The 21,530-nt window shown below is 30.1% G+C and overlaps 1 protein-coding gene across 5 annotated transcripts in view; it reads right to left on the bottom strand.

Annotated features, from left to right (window-relative positions):
- Positions 1 to 21,530, bottom strand: part of LOC142329266 (uncharacterized) — a 48,647-nt gene that overhangs the window by 26,066 nt on the left and 1,051 nt on the right. For 2 of the 5 annotated variants that reach the window (XM_075373690.1, XM_075373695.1), the window contains exons 2-6: positions 15,693 to 15,839; positions 13,963 to 14,133; positions 11,436 to 11,565; positions 8,693 to 8,855; positions 6,751 to 6,893 (exon numbers count right to left, since the gene is read on the bottom strand). In XM_075373690.1, coding sequence (XP_075229805.1) covers positions 6,751 to 6,893; positions 8,693 to 8,855; positions 11,436 to 11,565; positions 13,963 to 14,133; positions 15,693 to 15,785 — 700 coding nt within the window. In that variant the 5' untranslated portion in view covers positions 15,786 to 15,839. Of the gene's footprint in view, positions 1 to 6,750; positions 6,894 to 8,692; positions 8,856 to 11,435; positions 11,566 to 13,962; positions 14,134 to 15,692; positions 15,840 to 21,123; positions 21,224 to 21,406; positions 21,497 to 21,530 lie in introns of all 5 variants that reach the window. The other 3 variants (XM_075373691.1, XM_075373693.1, XM_075373694.1) reach the window with 3 other exon arrangements.

Raw genomic sequence — 21,530 nt, forward strand, 5'->3', positions numbered from 1 at the left:
GGTGGATGTTCGATTTTGCGCTCTGTGTAACATGTGTTGCTTTCATATGTACTTATACTGCATATACTTTTGTTATATTATTATGTTATGAAGATTTTCCTCTACCGCTAAGATGCAAAGTGTACTTCCACCACAATGGCGCGTCTCCCCACTTCTATTGTGCCGTTTCCATTCTCTTAAATCATCATTTCCCTGAGAAGTAGATCGGTCGTGGAGAACCATATTCCTGGCCACCAAGTGTGCCTGGGAATGGATGAAAAATACTGTATTCAAAACAAAAATACATTCTCTTGAGGAATTAATTGTCTGTAATATGGATGAAGCTGAGCAACTTAGGGACAGCCCTGAAGTACTAAAAAGAGCCACAAAAGTGTGCCAAGAAATATGTTGCAAATGGCGAGCTCATTTTTTAAATTTATTATAAATGAGTACATATAATGCACTTTGGCCTACCGTACAGCTTCTAAATAAAATTCTAATTTTCTAACTATTCTTTGTTTTATTCAACTTTTCTTAGACAATTCTGTTCAGAATTAAATTCTCTACAAGTTTTGTTTAAAGGTTTTATGTGTTTATTACCAGTGGAAGCTCGTGTATAGGCACTGTGGACTGCAGCACCTACTATTCCACTTGATATTATCGATAACATTTAATATAATGAGTCTTTTTTTGTTTAATTCTTTCTTTATACTTGTATAATACGTAATACTTAAGCTAATACGTAAAAATCTTTGTATGGAACTGTCACTTCACAGTTCCAGCGGCATGGTGTTTGGTTGTTGTGCACATGCATATAAAGAAGCTGCGAGGGAGAGAGCATTATTGCTCCCACAGTACCAACGACCCTGGTGCGCTGATGGAAGATAGTTTTTTATTCCGCGTGTGTTGTGCTTAAAAACAGTATATTATATTCTTGAATGTGATAAAATGTAGAATTAGATTATTATCCTGCTTCCAGCTACTCTATTTGATTCATTTTTTCCTGGTTATTTTATTTTACAGGAAAATTTAACCACAGTTGTAACAATTTAGGTTAAGTAAATAAAAAAATGTTTGATTTTGTTCTTTTAGGATTTTATAAAGTTTTTGAATAAATTTTCTTTTTATACATGTTTGTTTCCTTTTACACAATTTTAAAACAAAGGCTAAAAATTTTCTGTAGCAGCACCTCCACAATTTCATCTATGCACCACCGCTGTTTATTACCTAGTTAACAAAGTTATTCTATGTCAAACAAAAAAATCACGGATTTTTACCCCAACTTATTGATTTCACCCTGATTTATCATAAACTAATGCAGATATGGTTCTGGAACCTATTTTATTTGATTTTTCGGTTACAAAAAATCACTAATTCTGCCCTTTAATTAATGTCCTAAAAGTTTTTAGTATGACCTCATTTACCAGGGTAGCAGAAAAACAAGCGAAATTTCTCACTAGCCATAACTGGCAAACGAAGCATTTTAAGACAGATGTTTAAAAGTTTTTCCATTATTTTTACAAGTAAACAGTTATGAAAGTTCTGGGAGAACTTTATGAGACAGCCTGTATAATATTAGCTTACATTAGAATGTAAATTTAGCAAACAATTCACATAGTGAATTTCTTTAACAGCAAGTTTAATCAATCAGATATTGCTAATTTAAAGCAAAACTTACTTTAAAAAAATATACACTTACATTTTTTAAATACATATTTTAATGAAAAATTTTCAATTTCTAATAAAGGAAGTTTTTTCAAAAGTTCCTGTTTTTTTTTTTTTTTTTTTTAAATAAGGGAGGTTCTCAATTTGGTCTACATGAAATTTTTAATGAATGCTCCAAACTTACTCTTCCATTCATCATTGTGTAGTCTCTGATTTTGATAGTACATTTTTGTATTATAGAGGAATTTCCTCTGATCTTGTTTTTAGATAAATGTGGACTATTTTGCATTAAAAATTACATCATCTATAGAGACAATTTAAAGACACTATAATTTTTTGTTCTCAAATGTTATAACATGTAACTATATATGAGGTCTCATCAAAAAGTAACAAAAATTTTTTAATTGTACACGCTGTATTTTTTCAATTGAGTTGATCTTTTTTCTGTATATTAGAAGTACTGTCAATGAAATATATGTTAATCTTCAGCCAGCTGTAATGCTTAGTTTGTTTGACAATGGCAAAAGCAAGAAGTACTATACTGTGTTCGGCAATTTTTTGTGTGATGAAATGTTGGATCAGAAAATTTGTCTGAAATTTTGAATTAAAAATGAAATTAAATGCAGCAAAATGTCTAAAATGTTAAAGAAGGCCTTTCTTTGGCCGTGATGCTATGTCACAACAATGAGTTTATGAGCGGTACAAATGCTTTCAGGAAAGTCAAGTCAAAAGTGATGAGAGGTCTGGGCGTCCTATCACATCAATCATTGGTGAAAATATCAAAAAGATTTAAGAAATTGCGCTTGCTAATTGCAGAATCACCATTAGACAGGTTGCCGAGGAAATAGGAATTTTATGTGAAGTTAATTTTAGTAATGCTTTGAAAATGAAACAAATGGCAGCCAGATTTATTCCAAAACTGCAAATTTTCAACAAAAACATCACGTAACAAATGCTTACTGATATCGCTGAAACCCAGACTTGTGACAACAAAACACGGGTGTATACTGATGACATCGAGACGATGGCCAAATCATCCCGATAGAGTTTTATGAGGAGCCAAGACCAAAAAGCATGTCATCTCATCAAATGTAAAGATCCTTCTATTTTCTTTGACTACAATGGAGTTGTTTTCATCATGAATTTCTACCACAAGGTCTTACAGACATCAAGGAGTTAGTACAATCTATACGAGGCAATCCGAGAGAATGACCTGAACTTTGGAGACAACATGTGGATTTTGCACCACAACAACTGGCACATACCACTTTACTTATCAGACAGCTCTAGGTGAAACAAACACTGTTGTGATGTAACCACAACCCTGTTCTCCAGATATGGCTCCCTGTGGCTTTTTCCTATTTCCCAAACTTAAAAGAACATTCAACGGACAACATTTTTCAACAATAGATGAAAAAGGCAAAATCGCAAGCAAAGCTCACGGCAGTACCAAAAGAGGCGTTTCATCAGAGTTTTTCAGTTTTTTTTGGAAGATCCAGTTCTGATCACCAACGAAAATACTTTACCCGTGCATTAGAAGCATGTAGTTTTAACTCAGGTTAGATTGTCAGAACCTGGATAACCAGGTTCTGAAAATTTAGTCCGGGTTGTAGACTTACAAACAGCTAATGGGTCACTAAAGAGACCTATACATAAATTATATGTTTTTTACAAACTTTTAAGGATTAACATAAATTTTATTAAGTAAATAAATAATTAGACAATTTAAATGATATTTCAAGATATTGTTTGATTTAATACATTATATTATGATTTCATGTTATAACTTGTAATCTCATGCTATGAATTAATCTGTTAATTAATTTATTGTTACAAGCTAGATACATATCAATGTAACTATTGCATTATGTTCATATCACTCTTTATTTTATACGATTCACAGATGGCTAATAACTAAATACATGTACATTTAGTGTGTTACCCGGTGTACATTAAGCATGTAACACGATGTACATTAAGCAATTCTATATTCACTATATCCTGTGTACATTTAGTGTGTTATACACTAACCTGAGTACATTTTTATAGGTCTATTTCTACATACATTTTAAATGTAAACAAAAGCAAAAATATAAATAAATTAAATAAATTTATTTCTACAAATTTTTTTGGGTGAAAATTGCTTTGGCGTTATCAACCTGGAATAAAATAAAAGAAATGAACTAGCTTAAAAACTACAAAATTAAACAAAAATTTATAACTAATATCACAGTCGTAAGGTTTGAATTAAAAATAAGCGCAAGCATAAAATAAAATGAAGTAAACAAAAAAAAAAATTTAACTAGAATAAAATAGAAATTAATAAAGTTCAAGAGAAGTGTAAAGGGTCCCTTCTCAGATATTAGAAAGACTAAAAAACTAACATAAAAACTAAAACTTACAACTAATAACACAGATAAATTATCACTAAAAGCTTAAAACTAATATCACAGTGGGAAACTTAACAAGATAAAATTTAAAATGTAATAAAAAAATGTAAATAAACATCAATAAACTCCAAGAGAGGTGTAAAAGGTCCCTCCTTGAATACTGAATTTAAAAAAATAAAAATTAAATGAAAAGAAAAACAAACACATTAGAATAATTCTTCAACACTAGAACAAAAAAATATTATGACGATTTTAAATTTGTGTAAAATATTAACACCTCGCAAAAATAGCAACACCCACTCTAAAACTTCCTTATTATTGCCCAGAATTTGACGAATGTTTCTCTGTAATTTAAATTTACAACGCACCACATAACATATGTAATCTACAAGTATGTTGCGTACTGTCAAGCAGCAGTTGCATTGTACGCATAGTGGTGCATGTCCTGCTGACATGAGGTACTCGTGTGCGACTCTGGTATGTCCTAACCCCAATCGACAGAGGACCACATCCTCATTTTCTGCATAAGGAGTCCCATGGCAACAAAGAATCTTTAATGTGCTGCAGTTTGTTATCAAAGGTAGCCGTCCAGTCATCTTGTCACTTTGCTCAAAGAAACTGTTTTATACAATTAATAAAGTCAGAAGCAGCAACAAAAGTGGTGAAAGGAGGTTGATTACAAACGTCTTTAGCAGCAGAATCTGCACGTTCATTATCTGGAATTTCCACACGGCTAGGAATCTGACAGAAACTCACTTGCATGTAGCGATGGTTCAACTCAGCAATTGCGTTATAGAATTCAGTGACCAAAGGATGTCTAGAGTAAAGTTTTCTAAAGATTGAAATGCACTACACCGCTACAAATAAGGATATTTCAGTGCATAGCGTTAATGATATTCACAGCTTTATTTATAGCATATATTTCAGCAGTAAACACACTCATAATAACAGGTAGACCAAACATATAAGATCTATCATTGACAACCAATGGTATTTTTCTGCTTCAGTCCATCAGTGTATACTACTGCGTCAGGGTTTATCTTGGAGAACATAGTGAAACATTAGCTGGAAGACAGTAGGTGGTGTTGATTCCGTATTGTATATTTTAAGATCAAACATAAAATTTATAAGGGTGATTCTCCACAGAGGATATAAGCACAGATACATTGGAAAAATATAAGGTGTGTCTATATTTATAAGGTGTAGTAGACATCAGATACGAACATATACAGGTGCGGTACAACAAGGACGGTCCTCATACCTTTGTAAATTAGAATTCCCAAGGACTGAGTCAAAAGCCGGGTAATTTGGTTGTCCTTTGAGACAGGTAAAATAAGATACTAAAAGTTGGTCCCGTTTATACCAAAGTGATGGCTCACCGCAGTCAACAAGCAAGCTTGTGACGGCTTGATCTAAATGCACCTGTAGCAAGCAGAAGGAAAGCATGATGTACAGCATCTGGCATTTTAAGCACGGTATGACGTGCTAAAGAGTAGGTAACACAACCGTTATCTAAACAGGAATGAACTAAGGAATAATAAAAACGTATCATACAAGACCAATCGGCTCCCCAATTGGTGTTGAACTCACAGCATATCTAAAAGTATGGAACATTTTGTTTTTAATTCTTTGATGTGTTTAACCCAAGTAAGGTGGCTATCAAAAAATAAACCTAAAAACTTGACATCAGGAGAGATAGCAGCTCTCTGTTGAGAAAAACTTGCAGAATGGAATGGTCTCGCAGCCGAAAAAAAACTACATTTTGTTTTTTCAGGTGAAAAGGTGAAGCTTTAAGGCGAGATATAATGTTCTGTAGTAGTCTCTCTGCTGTGACTGTTGAACAGGACATAATATATATAGCAAAATCATCAACAAATAACGAACATGAAACAGGTGGCTGCACACATTTAGTAATACTGTTGATTGCTATAGAAAATAAGGTGGCACTTAAAACACTTCCTGAGGAACTCCATTCTCTAAGATTATGCTACCTAATAAGAGAATCTCCAACATTAACGTGGAAAGTTCAGTCATTTAAGAAACCTCTGATAAAAGCAAGCATGTTGCCCATGACTCCCCATTCTTTGAGGGTGTATAGAATATTACATCGCCAGGCCGTGTAATACACCTTTCTGATATCAAAGAATATAGCAACGAGGAGCTGGCATAGTAGGAAAGCGTTTTGAATGACTGTTTCCAATGACACTAAATGGTCAATGGAAAATCATCCTGCTCGGAAACTGTTCTGAAGATAAAAGGCCATGCCTCTCTAAATACCATGCTAGCCTGCGGGTCACACCATTCTCTCCACCACGGTAGCTTGGAGGGGCTTCCTTTGTCTTACCAGGTTTATGTACTGGTACGACAATGGCTTCTGACCAGTCTGAAAGGAAAACTTGTGAGGAGAATATTATAAATATATAATAGGTGTTGTAGCGCCAAATTAGGTGCATCCCATGGGGATGCCAACCCCAAGTCTTAAACGGGATGTAAGACATCCCGTTAGGTACAAATAAATAAAATTTATTTAAAAAATAAGTCTAAAAAAAGGAAAAAATTATATTTAAAAAGTACGATTTCATCCTTTTTTTAATTTAAAATTAAAATTCTTTCAATTAAATTTTTTTTTTAGGTAAGCAATATATTAAAGGTTTAAGAGAAGCTACTAATACACACAATTTTTTTTTTTTTAAGTCTGGTGTATTTTCTTTTATACCTTTAAGAGCATCATCTATTTCATCACTATTTAGTCTCCTTTTTAAATGCTGATCGATATCTTTTTCTTCAATTAATTTTTTTAAGTGTAATTCAGCATCTTTTCTTTCTTTTTCAATTTTTAATAAATCTTGATGCAACTTCCTACAACAAGTAATGCATAAATAATTTAATAAAAATTAAGAGAAAAAAATATAATATATGAATAAATGAAAAGATAAGATAAATTTGCATCATTAAATATAAAAGAATTTTTAAAAAATTGTTAAACCAATTTAAATATAACTTATGGAATAAATTTACAATTTCAATAACTGAGATCAAGGCTACACCTTACATTAAATCATTCACAGGCTCCTATTCCTTCCCTTAAGAAAATAAAGATAGTTTTTGGCTATTACCTTGTCTAGATCAATTTTATTATATATAACTTTATTATATTTCACTATAGAAATTCATAACATATAGAATTGTAAACATAAAAAATGTTTACAAATTTTGCAGTTAGCATTTCTCTTTTTAATATTACAACCCCCTTTGGCAGGAGAAACTTTTCATACTCAACTGCTATCATACCTCAACAAAAAAAAAATTTTAATAAAAATTAAGAGAATAAATTTGCAAACATTACGTCCTGGAAATTTTTTAAAATTTCAAATGGCGTAGTGCTCCTCTCATATTTACTAATTCTTTACAGTTTAAGGAAAAATCTGAAATCAGTAAAAAGAAAAAACACTGAAAATAATGAGAACTTCATTGTAATATATTTTATAAGAAACATATAAGGAAGTGTAGAACGATATAAGATAGTAAGTATAGCTTGGCTTAGTCTAGAATTTGCCAACCTATTTCTAAGTATGTTATATTGTACATGTTTCATATACTTCATTATACATTACTACTGGCAATTTCCTTCCCACCTCTCTTTTGCTGTTTAGCCTCTAAAACCATCGTAAGGTATTACTTCAGAGAATGAATGAGGATGATATGTATGAATGTAAATAAGGTACAGTCTTGTGCAGTCTCAGGCAGACCATTCCTGAGATGTGTGGTTAATTGAAATCCAACCACCAAACAACACTGGTATCCATGATCTAGTATTCAAATCCATATAAAAATAACTGCCTTTACAAAGATTTGAACATTAGAACTCTTGACATAAAAATCAGCTGACTTGCAATGATGAGTTCACCACTAGACCAACCTGGTGGGGTCCTTCCCACCTAACCAGTTTCAAAAAAACAACGCCATCAAGTGATCTTGTCGGTAGCTAATTCTCAAGTTAGACACTGACACGTTTGTGCTTTTTAACTATTAGTTTTTTAAGTACATGCATTTCTATTTGATGTCAAAAAAAGACGACTAAACAACTAATACATTCTATCTCTTCTTGGTAAAATTGTTTTTGATATTATTATAAGGATTTTTTTTTAAACTGTAACAGACAAAATAAAAAGCAAATAAATTTTAAAGAAAACATTTTTCAGAATTCTGGCTAAAGATTAACCGATGTTATTAGCAAAAATATTGATAAAATTAATCAGTAATAGAACTAAAAACACCAGCATGAAAAAATGTAAAACTGTTAATGCAAATATCACAACTAACGGGTACATTAATATCATATCTGAATAATAGTTCTGTATCTTGCAGATCACAAAATAATATGATATAAATAAAAAAATTAACGATTCACTTTCTAAATAAAACAATACTTACGATGCAGTTAATTTATAAAGTAATTATTTTATAATACATCATTAGAAAAATACTAACTTATATTAATATTTCATCAGAAATGAAGAAACAGTTCTAAAAGATCTGAAAATGTATGTATTTCCAAGTATTTAAAAAGTGTTTTATTTACATGTGTTTTATTTACAAGTCCTACTTTTTAATGAATAAAAGTTTTGAATTACATACATTATACAAATTATACCAACCTTGACAGTTTTAACATGTAACTAACATACTGTCGATGCTCATCGAGTTGACTAATTATACTGTCAACATTAAAATAAAATGGCATAAGAAATACTGCCTTTATTCGTGCTTTTATTATAAGAGGATGAAGACTTGTCTGATCAATATATGGAATTTCAATACCTGCAACACATGTAAAGTATATTAGAACATAAAAATATACATAATTATCTATTAAACTTTTAGATTTATTAACATTATTTCAATTCATGACAACTTAGATGTAAGCTTATTTCACGTTTTGTTATTTATAGCATATATTAAAAAAAGAAAAACTGAATTACTATTAATAAAACTTTTCAATAATAATAAATCAGTAGTTTCATATTCTTTCACAAAAAAATTTTATGTGGACATGAAATGATTTCCTTTTTTTTTATTTTTTTTAAACCTCCGGGTCCACAGTTAAGAGGATGAGGTGAATGATTTGTAGCGTGTGAAAATGCCATGCCTGACCGGGATTCAAACCCGGTACGTTCGGGTGAAAGGCCAAGACACTATCACTTGTGTCACGGAGGCCGGCACAGAACTTATTTGTACGCCTATTAAATTACATATACGCATTTTTTGCTGCACTTCATTTAAACTTATTTCATTTGAAAGTGAGATACGATTCTCCAATTCTTTAATAAAGCGGACAGTTACACAATTGCAATGTGATGGACACCAAATTGCATCACATTTTTTGTGCTGTCCGTATCACCATTTTATATTACCTTATATAATGATTTTGTTTCACATCACTCAAGTAGTTATGCGATGCAAGTGAGAACGTGTCAGATCTGTAACCGTGCACACATCAGTTCAAATCCCAACTTCACATACATTTTTTTTTATAACTTAAATATATTGATTTATTAACAATTATTAACCGCTGTAAAAATTTTTGAATTAAAATGAAACGTACATAAAATTCTATTCCACTAATAACTTACGATTATTTTCATTTTTATTTTATTATTGTTGAATTATTATTTATTGTAAAACTTTTTTTTACAAAGTTAATAATTATAAATAAATCACTGCAGTTAAATTAAAAAAAAAGTTAAAAAAATATAAGTACATGCAGTCTGATTGAAACCGATGTGCCTTCCTCTTGTCAGATCCAAATATTTCATTAATTAAAATTTTATTTGGCTATAATTCTGGAATCAATGAAAGTAAGTACCACTTATGATATACCGTTGAAAAGCTCTCAAAAAAAAACTTATTACTAAAGTTAAGAAAAAGTCCAAAATCCAAATTTTCTGGATTCACCCCAAAACTACTCAAAATGGATACTTCCGTTGAAATCTGAAAACCGAAATTTTTCACGATCACAATCCTTCCTTTACTTCATACAAGGAAGTAAAAACATTCCCTTCTTTTTAAAATACGGCAAATCTGTAAACAAGAATTCTGAAATAATGGTTAAAGTTGTGAAAATGATTCTTAAGTATGTATGTAAAAGATTCTCACCCATCATACAGCCAAGTCTGGGCTGTATGATGGGTGATTAAACACTTCCCGACAAAAACGCTGCAGCGGCTTTTCTTACAACTGCAGTGTGCGGCCGAGCATTGTCATGGAGAAAGACAATGCCTGATGAAAACATTCCTCCCCGCTTAATCTGAATTGCCCTTCATAGACGTTGAAGATACCTTTACACCTCTTTGCTCACATGAAATGCTAGCTAGGAGGACAACATTTTGGCACAGACATCAAGCTGCAGAGCAGCGTAGAAACATGGCTGAAAACACAGGCGGTGACGAGGGTATTGGAAAGTTGGAACCACGCTACGACAAACGTCTAAATCGGAGTGGTGATTATGTAGAGAAATAGTGTAACTATGTAAGTACTTGTTACAAATAAAAAAACTTTTATTTTCACTATGGTATTAATTTTGTGATCGATCGGACCTTGAAAAAAAAATAACCCTTGTATTTGCTAAGTTATACTGCACAATCCACGTTAAAATCTAGTTTTATGTAAATATATTCTATTTTAACTGGATTTGAGTGTCCCAAGTTACTGCAATTCTTTGGATTTTGGAGCTCATCATTATCGATACATTTTATGATCGGTCTGGACAATAAAAAATGTTTACTTTTAGAGATAGTTGGAAAAGAAAGATGAACATTTTCACTGGTCAGAGCTGGTGACACGCATCATTTTTGTGGTTCTATGTATTTTAAATTATCCTACACAATAAAATTAACACATTTTCTAAATTATCACATATTCGTTGATTATCACATATCAACGAATATATGATAAAATAATTAAAAAATGCATAATATTAAAAATGCATATAAAAAAATATGCATTTTTAATTATATATTTAAAAGAACTTTTCCACCCGTTCATTTGTCCACAAGAGAACTTGAACGTATTTAAAAAAATAAAATAAAACTTTGTATCTTAATTTTATTTAAAAACCTGAATTTTGATCCGTCTACTACCTGAAATGATTCAAACAAAAATATTTTTTGCTTATAAGATACTGATTTTATTACCCGTAACTGCTTCTTCTGTTTACAAGAACTTTGTACTTTTTCTGCATCGGTTCACTCCAGTACAAGCAATAAATTAATGAGATAGGCTCAATCTCAGAAATCAGCTGAGCAAATACTGATGTCGGATTAATTGGATTTTTGTCTTAAGAAGTACTCAAAATAATCTAATCTCAAAATAAAGAATACATAAATAATTTAGCTTCCTTACCGTATTTCCTTTTGGTAATCACCATGAGAGCATAAAGTGACAATCTCCACACAAAATTGACAACTTGAGGACCACCAGGTGCCAACATTAATGATGAATTTAAAGGAGTAACCAAATTATGTTCTGTGATCTAAAATAAAGAATGACAATTATAAGAATTACAATAAGAAGTATAAAAATGACAAAGAATTAACAAAATTATACAATTATGTAAATTACACATTGGTATAATAAGGACAATAGACAAAATACAAAAATATCATTTTTTACTTTCAAAAATTACATTTTGATAACTTTTATTAAAAAAATGTATCATAAAGTTTTCCCCCCTTTTGAATGACAAATATGCAAGCATTTTTATTTTTATTATAAAATGTACCCTGATATTCAGTTAACAATCACATCCATTGTAACAGACTACATGCTACGGTGAATGGCTGACTTTTACAAATGAGATAGCGTTTTATTCTTCAAGCTGGAATTTGAGTATCTTGCTGAAGAGTTACCAAATTCTGCAAATTTGTGGGAGGCTACTTGTCCAATCTGAAAACAGTTTTTAAAATACCACCTAAATGTGGAAAAATACTTCACCAGGGAAAGTTCATAAGGCTTTTCTTGGCCCTGGCATTAATGCTCACTTGCTCTTCTGTTTCTGCTCTAAAAAGGCAACAGTATAAAACTTCTTTTAATGGAAGGAAGGGATGAGATGAAATTAGTTCTCATGGAAAGCTAAGTGAATCAGTAGAATTTTAATCTTCCTGTGACTTAAAACAAAATTTGTACTTCTAAAATGTACCGCCTGTACTTTTACTTTGAAAGGTAAAGTACCTTTTAAATTTTACCTTCAATATTTAGTTATGTTGCTCTACTCCCCTGTAAAAGAGTTCATGCTCTTGCTTTGAAGATTTACTTCAAAGTAAGGTTTACCTTCACTTAATGAAGATATATGAATGTGAGGTCTTCATGCCAAACTGAAAGGTGGTACGCCTGTAATATCTTTAATACAGCCTGTTCATTCACGAGATTTCATCCAACACTTAGCGAGGCATAACCCTGTTGTATTGAATTTATGGAAGTGATCCCATCAAATTATATTTTGAAATATGCTGTCCTGCTCTAAGAAGACTTAGAGACCATATCATCCTGGAGCTGCAAAGTCAGGTAAACTGGTATCTAATTAATAAAGCATTGTGGCACAAGCATGCTTTGGTGAATGAACTGTGTGAAAGTTTCTCAATAAAGTTACAATGATCAACTATATCAGTTTATTTAGTGAAATCCTTTGTTGTTTACAAATATGGCCTTACACAGCAGGTAATATTTCCGGTTTATAAACATTTTTCTTACTAATTTCTAGAATTTATTCAGCCCTATTTTGCCAGAACATAATATAGTTGTGATGGCATATCATCAATTTTTACAGCTTCATATAGTTAGGAAACCTGCTCAGAATTACAAACCTGCTCAGAATTCATATTCCAGTACACTCTTCTCTAAAATGATTAACTACTTTCTTCTTCTCAAATTCATAACATTTTTCCCTTCTGTATAAACCTACAAGTTTGTTTTTATATACACATGTATATTATTAGATTTTAGATCAACCTCTAAATGAAACAGAACTTCTCTAGCCTCAAAATCTGCATACAGCTGTACAAAGTTTATTCAGTCCTAATTTGCCCAAAAGGCATAGTAATCAGGGTCAACCATTAAATAATGATCTTTCTACAGAAATAAATAAAAAATATATTTACTCATCGCAGCAGAATGTTCTTTATTTTTCTACACACTTACAATTCAAATGGCATAACATTGTGTCATTAGTTTTTTATCCTTCTTTATAGTAATCTATCAATAATTTGTCACTCAGCTACACAGTGAAAATAATTTAGACCTCTCATGATTTTTAAAGTAACTGTCATTTTAAAATTCTTTTATTCAGTAAATGGATCAGTAGAGGAGAATAGTACAAAACATTTTTGTCATATATTAGTATATAACCAAATTTTAATAGTATTATGCTATTACTAATCTCCTATTTTCTTTTTCTTCTTCCAAGGAAAATAATATAAGTACTCCTTCTTCATTTGATGAATACATTTTCCACAACCATTGGGATGGTATTGACACTGGTATGAAAAAATTGTGGCTTAAATACAGGTACACATAATTTTTCATTGCCACTACATCTTTAAGAGGAGCATATATTTTGTGATAGTTTGTGAAAGATCTTATTCTGAAGAATTTATTTTATATAAAGGGACTGATGCAAGTCCAAGACATATTAGAAATAATGTCCTCATTATCTACAGATCCACTACAATTAATGGGGTGATACAAAAGCACTTAAGCATGTCGATGCTTACTGACAACATTTTTTTCCTAAAAATAAAAAAAAGATTTCATCTAAATAAGAAAGAGATTACGAGCTATAATAACTAAGAGATTACTAGTGCAGTTTTTTGAAGTTTGAGATACAAAAAAGAAATATAAATAAAAATAATTTTTGAAATAACTACACACTTACTTCATTGATAAAAGCAATAAACTTAGCAACATCTGATCTAAACTTCATTTCATCCTTCCTACTGAGACAAGGCCACACTAATGTTTCTTTACATTTTGCTGGATAAATTATATTTAGTAAATAATAGACAACTTCATTAAATCCCATTTTATTTGGAACTGCAAACATTCCCTAAAAAGAAAAAGAAAAGTAATATAAGATTTTAAATATGTGTACTTCCAAAGATCAAATGGTCTTTCAAGTGAATTTTCTCAGTATTATATGCCACAGTACAGTTGTTCTGCCCCAAAAAAAAAGTAGTAAAAAATGTTTTTAGGAATGTATCACAACACACTGCTGAATCCAGAATAATGATCGCACAATCACTCATATCCAGAAGACATTTTTACCCTCAACAATAAAACAAACCCAACTACCTACATATTTTACCTTACCCAAAATAGACAAACACAGATTCAAAACACAAATATCCTAATTATTCTTAATATGTCTTGATGCATGTTGTGTAGATATCCCAAGTAGCATAAGCATATAGCATTTTGTAGATATTATCCAAAACAGACATTTGTGTCAGCAGATAATTGAATGAACTCGCAATAACCAAAGAAATGAATAATTGTTAATGTTTTCAGGAAAAAGGTAAATCTTTTATACACCACAAACAAAATACCCAAGATCCACAAACTAAAAAAGAACACATCAGTCTAAAAGTATAAGTTTAACTGCTTCAAATGCACTGAATACAACTGTGTAACTTTTTTTAAACAAGTGCATGAGAAGTTGTGGATCTGTCAATGGCCTCCAAGGTAGCCTGACTTAACATCTTTTGACTAATTCCAGCGGAAATCATTAGTATATGAACAAAAGTGTAATACAAGAGAAGAGTTGGTTAATAGAATTCTCTGTGTAGTACAACTAATACAAAGCAACCCAGTTCAAATGCACAAGGCCACCAAAAAGATTGTTTGTTGATTGTTAGTAAAAATCTGCCACATTTTGGTATGTTTTCTTTTTATTAAACTTCTAAATTCCTACATTTGTATTTAGTTTCTGTGGACTATATTCACACTATTTTGCTCAGAATAAAATTTTCTACAACTTTTATATGTTTACTAACCATTTAACAAGATTACTTACATGTTATGCCAAACATAGAATAATGTATTTTCAACATAAAACATCTAAATTTAAACCTTAATTTCGTTCCTAATAATTACAGTCTGGGTTAACTTTTTACACAAAGTAAAAAAAAATCAGATGAAATCTTTCGCCAGCCAATACTCACCAACGAAGGAAGCACTTCTGAACGTATGTTTATAAGAACTTTCTTCTTATTTTCACCAGTAGAAGTTTGTTACATCCTTTGTGAATCACTCTCTCTCCACTCACACACACACACACACATCTATGTAATTAACATGCCTTGATTTTTCCAATCTCCTGTAATTAGTTTTAGCTTAACACACAATCACGTAAATGTTGCTAATAATAAATGTTCCATAAATATTTTCAAAAATATAAGAAATAAGCACTGAATTCATGAAAAATCATTCTCATGAATTCAGATTGTTGTCACAAAGTTAAACTTGTCAACTAGCTGATACCCAATTAATTATTTTAGGCCAATATTTAAGACCTTAATGTAGATATTAAGTGGCTATTGAACTACAAGATATAATTAGTAATAGTGTGTGATATAATTAGTAATAATGTGTGTGAGTATTACTTACCTTTCTGAAGACATTTTCTAAGCCAGGATTAAATGGAACAATGAAACTAAGCAATGTAATATTATCATGTATTAGTTCATGCGGATTATTCATTATTATATTTATTCCGTTATATATAAGTAATTAAGATATTCAACTGATATTGTCCTAAAAAAAAGAAAGTTGTTCACAATAGGAAAAATTAGCTATTACTGATGAAGACTAATCATTTATTTACTACAGCAGGTTGACACATAATTATAGTTTCATGATGTTACATGAATTTTACAATGTAATTAATCAAGCTGAACAAATGATAAAATAGCAACATATAACTTATTAGATTATATTATAACTTATTAGATATATAATCTTATTTAACTGATATATATATATATATATATATATATATATATATGATATATAATAAATAAGATAATAATAAGATATATAATAAATATATATATATATATATATATATATGTATACCAACTTAGCAAAAAAATATTACATAACATTACAGTACTGTATGTGTGACTAGCCACATAATAAAAATTTTTTTTAATCTTTTAATATTTATGACTACATATTTTTATATGTTATAATTTTAATGGTTGAATTTAATGTGTGATTTGGAAGAAAAAGTTAACTGATGATGAGGGAAAATATCGAAAGTGCTATTAGTAAAAAAATAATAATCCTTATCGAATTCTGTACTCTGGGTGGTAAACGGTTTTTATACTTTTGTCTGTCTATCTGTCCGTCCGTCTGTCTGTGTCAGACGGACGGACGGACAACTAAAATTATACAATAATAGTAAATACAACTAAAATTAATAAAAATAATATCTCACAGTTGTTGTCAAATAAATAAATTTAATCACAAGAAAGGTTTTCTACATTTTAATAAATTACCTTAATATACTCTTCATACAAAGAATATTAGAAGGAAATAAATTACAAAAAAAAGTCGATTGTATTCTTAATTGTTAAAACTCCTAAAACTTAACTTTTTGAACTGTAACAGAGTTCCCACCGAATTCTAAGAATCATTTTTCCTGACCAATTTAGTGAACATTTCCTGACTCTCATAATGTTATGTTACTGCTATTTACTCCACAAAATATATACATATTTTATTTTTTTACAGCCTCCACCATTCCCACAGCTGCCCAACTCCCGGCTTTTTTAATAATTACATTCATTTTTAATATTTATTTTTCAATGATTTTTTAAAATATACATTTAAAATTAAGCTATTTTTTGTGATAAATTGTTTCAGTAAATTACACTGCGAAGTAAAAAAAAAACAATGACAATATTTAATAAGTTTCTTGCAAAAAAACAAATATCATGGTAACTAAAAGTAACACAGATAAGAAATAAAAGCTAACTAAAGCAAGTTTTAAAAATAACTGGCTTGCACCTAAGATTGTTAAAAATTTTTTCACAAAAACTAGGCTACATTATTTAACAAAGTAAACAAAAAACAATATTTAATAACTTAATTTGCATAAAAATGCGAAGAAACACAGATTTCAATTTAACTGAGAATATATGTACAAATCACTGTGACTAAAATTAACAGAAAAGAAAACTAAAACAGAACAAATAAAAATTTTAAAAGCTACACCAAAATCTTCACACGAACTTAAGGATAACTTAATTTGTACAACATTGAGAACCCACATAAACACCGCCTTAGAAACATCATCTTTATAAAAAATAAGTAATTTTGTTATTTTGCATAAATGAAGTCAAGGATTCAAATGCATGATTTACTACTGAAATGCTATTACTCTGATCAGAAGATCCAGGTAAAGAACACACAGATGTATTACAATCACCGTTCTCACAACTGTTGATCAAAGTTTTAGTCTGTTGATTTAAAGAGATAAAAAGTGAAAGATAAAAAACTTTTCAAAAGCTAAGAATTCCTTATATTAATTATTTATTATGCTTTTTTTTTTTTTATTGTGTGAAGTTACTGCCTTTTGGACCATACTGCCCAGCCCAAAATGTTTTTTACACATCTAACCAACTTAATTTTGGGTGTAAGTTTATATCTAACCAATAGTCATTAAAAAGTTATTTTAGATGCCATTTAAAGCAATTAATAACCTTAAAAAAATATAAAAAATTCACGGTGGTTGAGAGAAATTCCAAGAAAACTTTTAACAACCTTTAAATTTTCCAATGGTAACGTTATGTTAAAATTTCACCAGTGAAAAAATTAACTGCAATTTGGAAATTTCTGTTTTTATATAAAAGAATAATTGGAGAATGTAAGTAAAAACAGGACATGTCAATGGCTACTTACAGCACATAGTTGCAATGTCCTGGGCGATGGGGTTGCCACTTCCTGATGCCAGGAAAGTATAACAAATACATTTTGGCATTACTTAAAAAATACTTTAATAACTAACATAATCTTAATTTGGCAACAAAAATGCAATTCTCTGATTTTTCTTGCAAAATTTCCTGACTTTTTCCAAAAATTCTTGATTAAATCTATATTTACTGCTTGTGGGAACCATATGTAATTTATAGTATAATAATTGTTATTTATAGTATTTAATATATATAATGTAAATAGTTATTTATTTCATTTTTGTAATTATTAATGTACTTATTAATTTATTATAATCAAATATTCTCTGTAGTTACTTACTTTTGTGATTACTTATTTCTATTAATTATGAATTTATAACCGATTAATTAGTAACTGTTTTTAGTTGTACTAATTACTTTTTTACTAACACATGAGTACTTTATTTATCATAATATATGACAATTGTTTCCAAAAATTTTTTGATTCTCAGTGCCCTTATCGATTCCAGATTTTTTGAAGGTACCCTTGTCAAATTTTAAAATAACCAATCTTTTGGAAGGGTTAGGTAAATATAAATATAACAACCTTTAAATTGTAGTAATTTAACAAATTCAACTAATATAATAATTAGTTTGATGGATGAGCTTGTTGGTTGCTGCATTTTGTCAAATTGTGGAATTAAACTAGCCACTTCCTTCTACACAATGACTTGCACGTAATACTTGGATTTTATCAAGACAACGGTTGAAAATCCAGCTTTTCACAAATAAGAAGTCACAAATGGAATTAAAATTTTCTGGGCTATACAACTTTACAAGTGGGTATTCATCTTTTACCGACATTCAAAATGCAATTAATTTCACACTGCCAAATATTGTTTTCAACATATTATGACAAGACAACTCGATCAGATTCTCTTCTTCTGCACGAGTAAATTTAAACGGATCTGGAATTCACGCAAATTCATCAACATAATCATTCTGAAAATATTTCTCAAAGAGTTGATAAGCTGTGATAAGTGTTTTCAAAAATGGATATCATATAAGACAAATCGACTTCATTGGAGGTCAACACGTTGTAACAGGGAGAAACATTAATTGTCTTCATCTTCATTAATTTTACTTTTCCGCGCTTTAGTTTTTTTATAAAACCATACAGAATGACCACCATCAGCACAGACACCAACATACATAGTCCACTCCACCATTCCAAACTGTTTTCGAATATGAAATTATCAAGAATCTTCTCAAACAAGCCTTGACTCTGCACAAGCAGTGATACTTTAACAGAAGAAAAGGTCTTCTAGAATGTTACTACCATCTATAAACCGCATATACCAAATCAAGTGAAACCATTATTATAATTTTCATCTGTGGCCTAATGCAGATTTAATAGAAAAATACCTTCCCTTTTAATTTTTCAATTAATCAATTATCGAGATCCTCCACTATGAGCTGATTCTGTATCTGATGATGTTTACTTTTGAAAGTAACTTCCCAACAGACTTGCTGATCATAATCTTCACCGACTAGTAGAATGAATTCTGCGATTCTATGTGCTACCTAGTAAGGTGCTAGCAAAGCACCTTACTCCTACCTTCCTGCAAAGTAGTCATGAGATTTACTATGTTGAGATAAGTGGTTTCTAAAAGGTGTTTCAACTTACTTTGTAGCATGCAATCTAGTTACAAAACTTATTGTACACACAACACATTATGGCCTCTCTTCGTCATTGACTTCTGGTGAAGTAAAAGTCCAAATGGCCGTCATCAAATTTTACACTTTTATACTTCTCTTGTCACTATTTGACAATGTGTTCTCTTCATTTTCAATTTCACAATACCTATTGCTATTTAGTAAAGACAGATCCATTTTTTAAAAATGCATATAAGAAACAATATTTTTCAAAAATTTCTATTGACTTGATCACAACAATATTCAGGTGATACAATCTCCAAAAACTAATTCAAGGTTAAAACTGTGCAAAACTAATATATATTTATTTATATATAAACATAAAATATCAGAAAATTCAAGACTAATGTCATGTCATCTAGAAACCATTTACAAAGGCTTCTGTAAACAGTAACTAAGTAGTTTGCATCACCTCCACTAGATGCTGCATCCTGTGACATTGAATTGAAAATAAAATTACAAATTTTGTAATATTCCACGGCACCCCTATGATAAAAGTTGCAGCTTCCTAGAGCCACAACTTAAAATTAAAAAAAAAATTATTAATAAAGTTACTGCTATTTCTTCTCTTAACATTTTTTTAATGATATGGTCATTCAAATATTTTCAAACTAATACAAAAAAGTAGCATAATAAAAGTGCTACAAAGTAGCATAAAAAATAATAAAAATAAACAATTTCTGAAGAGACAAACAATAATAGGGAAATGCAAGAAAAAATAATAGAGCAGTAGGCATTTCAATAATACATTACATTAATATATATGACAAACAAAAATAAACAATTACAGATTAAACCTTATACATAATTTCATTTAGTATTGAAGGAAAGGTAAATAAACTCTGACAAAGTTGCATATAACTAATATTGAAAGTTGTTTAGTGTATTTTCTTGCTAGTTATACAAGTATTTTATATTATCTTTACTACTATATATTCTAAACCGTACATTGTTTTGTATACTATAATGGATCAAAAGTTGAGACTTTAGTCATGTGTTGCAAACTGGCAACATTTGCACATTTTACGTTATTATAGCTATATTAACATAAAATGTTCAAATTTCTAAGACTTGAGAAATTTTTTAAGTAAGAGGAAGCAATTCTTGGGATTAAAAGTTGCTGTTTATGTATGTTTGTACAATAACTTCCCAAATATTTATAAAATTTGTCAGGCTCTATTCCTTCCCAGAAGAAATACTTCATGTACAAATCTTGCCATGTTCATTTGCATGGCTAGATTGTACCAAATGTTGGTCCTGTTAAATGAATGTAAGAAGTATATTTTAACATTAATTGATATTTATTTCCACAACACATAAGTAAGTAGAATGTTTAGAAGACCTGTGCCTATGATCTTTATGAATTAATTTAATACATACATTTGAATTATAAAATAGATTGACTATATATAGCTATTACATCATACCTGAATTGAAAAATAAGATAAATAACCGTTTATGTTTAGGATCTTACATTTTGAATGAATGCGCTCCAAATCTCAACTGAACAATACATGTCAGAATAATCTATATTGTGAGAAAGAAGAAAATTATAGGTTCATAGTATTCTTACAAGAATAAAGAAGAGATAAATTTGATTTCATGTTTTAACACATCCCTAAAAATGAAAGTTTTGTAGAAAAATTAATAACTATTTACTAAATTTTCATCCTTAATTCTTAAGTAAAGGTAAAATTCCTTCTCGCTTACTTCTATCCCTTTATTTGTAGAATATATTGCTTTTAATTGCACAACAGCACTACTACAAATAGAAGAGAGAAATTTACATTTCTGTGAGCCCTGGAAAAGATAAAAATTGATGCTGTGTGAATAC

The sequence above is a fragment of the Lycorma delicatula genome, chromosome 8 (assembly GCF_047948215.1).
Source record: "Lycorma delicatula isolate Av1 chromosome 8, ASM4794821v1, whole genome shotgun sequence".
Classification (NCBI taxonomy): Eukaryota; Metazoa; Arthropoda; class Insecta; order Hemiptera; family Fulgoridae; genus Lycorma; species Lycorma delicatula.